This window comes from Oryzias latipes, chromosome 18 (genome assembly GCF_053564925.1).
Source record: "Oryzias latipes strain Hd-rR chromosome 18, Olatipes_Hd-rR_3.1".
NCBI classification, from domain to species: domain Eukaryota; kingdom Metazoa; phylum Chordata; class Actinopteri; order Beloniformes; family Adrianichthyidae; genus Oryzias; species Oryzias latipes.
Genome location: NC_136254.1, coordinates 4,485,678 through 4,489,831, shown reverse-complemented (window position 1 = coordinate 4,489,831; position 4,154 = coordinate 4,485,678). Strand labels below are relative to the sequence as shown.

Genomic DNA, 4,154 nt, shown 5'->3' with positions numbered 1-4,154 from the left:
CCGCCGGTTGCCGACCCCTGCCCTAATCCAACCCAGTTACCCAGCCTCCTGTTGGAGTTTCCACACTCTAGGACAGGGGTCCCCAAATCCAGGCCTAGAGGGCCGGTGTCCCACTTGTTTTCCAACCAAGCTGCCATTGAAGATCCTTATTGGCTAAACACACCTGATCCAGGTAATCAGCAGCAGATAAGGCAGGAAAACCAGCAGGAGGCCGGCCCTCCAGGCCTGGAGTTGGACACCCCTGCTCTAGGACAATGAATCACTTTTTTTCTTTCCTTTATTCTGTAAAACTGTAACTTCACTTATTCTGTAAAACCTTTGTTACGCCCCCAATCCCCCCGTCTAGCGGCCCAGAGAGGACGCTACACAAAAACCTTTATTAGATTTCTGAAAATGTGAAATAAGATGATTTTATCACATTTCACGCACTGACACCACCTCAGACCAGGTGTAGAGATTTGTTTTCTGATATAAAGGATTCACAAATCATAAACTGTGTTTATTGTAATCTTTACTATCTAAATCCTAATTTAATCCAGGTTTGAGCAGTCCAGGTCCTGTGGTTTCTGAACAGGACCTGGTTCTATGTGGTCTTAGTGTGAAAAATTCAGTGGAATGTTCCTTTAGTGTCCTTACCAATCAGAAGCCAACTTCAGCGTCGTGCCAAGATGCACATTGTGGCATTGCCCGCATGAATTTTCAGTGCATCCTAAACTAAATGTTGAGATGACAGCCCCTAAACCTACTACTATGATGGAATCAACCTGGATGAATGAGAGTCTTCATAGACAGAAGCTAAATGTTGTTGTTGGCACGGATTAGCCTAATCCTAACCCTTCTTCTGGGTCTGTTCAACCAGGAATAAAGCTCTGGCCAACATATTTAGAAACTCATGAGCTGATAATAATCCTACCAATAATGAAGCTAAAAGGACTCAGACTGACTGACAGATGTTTCTGCTCTAAACATGAACTCTGTCATTTCTGGAGTTCCAGGAAAACTGCCTCAGTTCTTCCCTCATATTATTCCCACTTTTCTTCATCACATTTCACTCAAACTCTGGAATGAAGACAAAAGAATCAGGAGGTTTTTATTGTCACATGATCAGAAACAACTTTTCTCTGAAGAACAGAGACATGAAAACACAAATCTTCAATCCAAAGTTGTCAAATGAAGCAGAAATAAACAAAGTTGTAAATGTTCTTCTTTCCACAAACACAATCTTCTCCTTCAGCTTCTTCTCTTGTCGTTTCTGTGGAGAACAAACCAGAGAAAGTCTGGGATTGTGACCTCACTGATTCCATTTGTGCTGCAGCTTCCTTCAGTTCCCATGACAACAACACAAAAACATGTGTGTGAAATTTGAATTCAAAGAAACCAAAAGAAAACAGATTTGACTCCCAAAAGTTTGACATTCATGTTCCAAAATGTCTCCAATCCACATTCTTGATATTTTCATTTCTCTCTATTTCTGACTACAAACATTTCTCCACAGAATCTGAACAGTTCAAACGTTTAGTTCTAAATGATCCAAAGCAGAGAAATCACTGAAAACAAACAATTCACTTCTTTCGGGAACTATTTCACTTTACACAACTCTGCTGTGTCTCCAACATGACCACACAACCACAGTCCAGCATGGAGCGGCTGAGTGAAAGTGGTCTGGACTCTGTGGAGGAGAGTCCTGCTTTCAGAGACGCTGTAGAAGGACAGAACACCTGCTCTGTGATCCAGGTACACTCCTACTCTGGAGGAAACAGGAGCTGAGATGGAGGTTTTTATGCTGTTGTGGACAAATGAGAACCTGAATGGAGAACAAACTAATGTCCAAGATTTATCATTTAAACCAAAAAGACTTTTACTTCCAGATCTGCTGATGTTCTTGTATGCGACTGCTATATAAACAGAGTATCCTCTCCACTCCACCTCCCAGTAACAACGTCCAGTCAGACTCTCTCTACTCAGAACCTGAAACCAATCAGTAAATCTGTCTGGATGATCAGAAACAGACTGAGGTTTTCTCATAAATGTCACCTTTCTGTTCTCCTCTGACAGTAACAGTTTTCTGTGTGCTGTGTTTGGATCCAGTGTGATTTGACATGAATATCTGAGGAAGTCAGCTCTGCTCTTTGGTTCTGGTTCTGACAGTAAAACGTCCAGATGAGAGACTGTCAGTGAGATGTTTGTCCATTCCTCTCTCAGAATGTCCTGCAGTTTGTCTCTGAGCTCTGACACAGCTGCTGTCACATCCTCAAAGTATGTCAGAGGACGGACATGGATGCTGGCTGAGGGGGTGGACTCACTGAGTGGTGGCAGTGAGGGGTAGTTGAGCAGAAAGTGGCTGTGATCCTCTGTGAGCCAGAGCTGCTTCAGCTCAGCGTCTCTCCTCTTCAGCTCAGCCATGTCCTGCTCCAGCTCCTCCTGAAGACCTTTGACTCGCCTCACTTCAGTTTGCTGCTGGGATCTGATCTGCTGCTCCACATCACGGCTTCTTTTCTGGAGGAGACGGATCATCTCAGTGAAGATCTTCTCACTGTCCTCCACGCTTTGATCAGCAGAGTGATTGATGGCCTCCACCTCCTGTTGAAGCAGCTTCACCTCTTTCTCTCTGTCCTGGATTCTCTGCTGGATTTGTTGCTGACTCTCCTCCAGCTCTCTCTGCTTCTCAGTCCTTTCTGCTGCAGCTGAGACTATTTTATGTCCCTCATGTTCATCCACAGAGCAGAGATAACAGATGCTCTTCTGATCAGTGCGACAGAACATCTTCATCACCTCATCATGACGGGAGCAGATGTTCTCCTGCAGGTTCTTGGAGGGTTCCACCAGCTTGTGTTTCTTCAATGCAGCTGCTTTCAAATGAGGCTGAAGGTGTTCCTCACAGTAAGAGGCCGGACAGCTCAAGCAGGACTTGATGGCTTTCAGTTTTCTTCCAATGCAGACGTCACAGACCACATCTTCAGGTCCAGCATAGCAGAGACCAGCAGGAGCAGCTTGGAGTCCGGTCTTCTTCAGCTGCTCCACTAAAGCTGCTAACATGACATTTTTCCCCAGAACAGGCCTCGGTGTGAAGGTCTTCCTGCACTGAGGACAGCTGTGGACTTTCTCCTCTGCATCCCACAATCCTTGAAGACACTTCATGCAGTAGCTGTGTCCACAGGGAATAGTCACCGGATCCTTCAGCAGATCCAGACAGATGGAACAGCTGAAGCTTTCTTCATCCAGATCCACTCCTTTCTGCGCCATTTCTCCTCTCAGACACACAGACTGTGAGAGTTTCACTTCCTCAGAAACCGGTTTGACTCTGATCCTCCCACCAGATGGTTTCACTGTGAGTTCAGCCAATCAGCTTCTTTCTTCTCTTCCTGTCGGTGACGCCCATCATGACAGAGGAGGAGCTGCAGATGAGGAAGAGGAGTCCTGATCTGTTAACCCTTCCAGAAAGAGAGACAGAAGTCTTCTCCTTCAGCACATCCAGACAGATGGAACAGCTGAAGCTTTCTTCATCCAGATCCTTCCTGCTCATTTTGCTGCAGAGTTCCAGTTGAAGAAGCTGCAGTTCTTTCTGCACTGAAGGTTTCCTCACAACGTGTTTCCCTTCAAGACTTTCAAAGGTTTTGTCATCAGGAGGAGGGATTTCAGGATCAGAGTCCAGGACAGTCTGGGATTTCACAGAAGATTTACTGCAACTCAGTAACATTTATTTGTTTTACTGTCAGTCAAAGATCATGAAAGAGACAAAGTCCAGAGTTCTTCATGGTTATCAACAGATATTGTGTTTTAGCAACAACAGTCAGAAGTTCTTTAGAATGAATTTAAGACAGACTCTGGAAATATGAAGAGATATTTCTGCCACTAAAATGAGAAAAAAAGACAGAAAATCCCATCAGATTTCAGGAAGGAAGAGCTAAAAATCTAGATTTGTACTTAAACTTGATAGAATTTCTATTGGATCCTGAAACAATGTAGTCTTGTTTCTATTCAGCTTAACAGCAGCAGGAAGTAGGAAAAAGGATGACGGTTCACCACAGTAGACTTAAAGCTGTACTGATAGAAAATGTCATTTCTGACTTGTTGACATTTTTCATCAGAGAACATTTGCTGCATCAGGATGATCCTATGTTGAACAGAGTTTTATTTTGAAAGGAACTCATATC

At 44.1% G+C, this 4,154-nt stretch overlaps 1 protein-coding gene across 1 annotated transcript; it reads right to left on the bottom strand.

Moving 5' to 3' along the window:
- Window positions 1–1,065: 1,065 nt before the first annotated feature.
- On the bottom strand, window positions 1,066–3,665 carry LOC144987329 (tripartite motif-containing protein 16-like). Its single transcript, XM_078936673.1, has one exon. The coding sequence runs from the start codon at window positions 3,241–3,243 to the stop codon at window positions 1,579–1,581; it is 1,665 nt and encodes a 554-aa protein (XP_078792799.1). The 5' UTR covers window positions 3,244–3,665; the 3' UTR covers window positions 1,066–1,578.
- Between the last annotated feature and the right edge of the window lie 489 nt (window positions 3,666–4,154).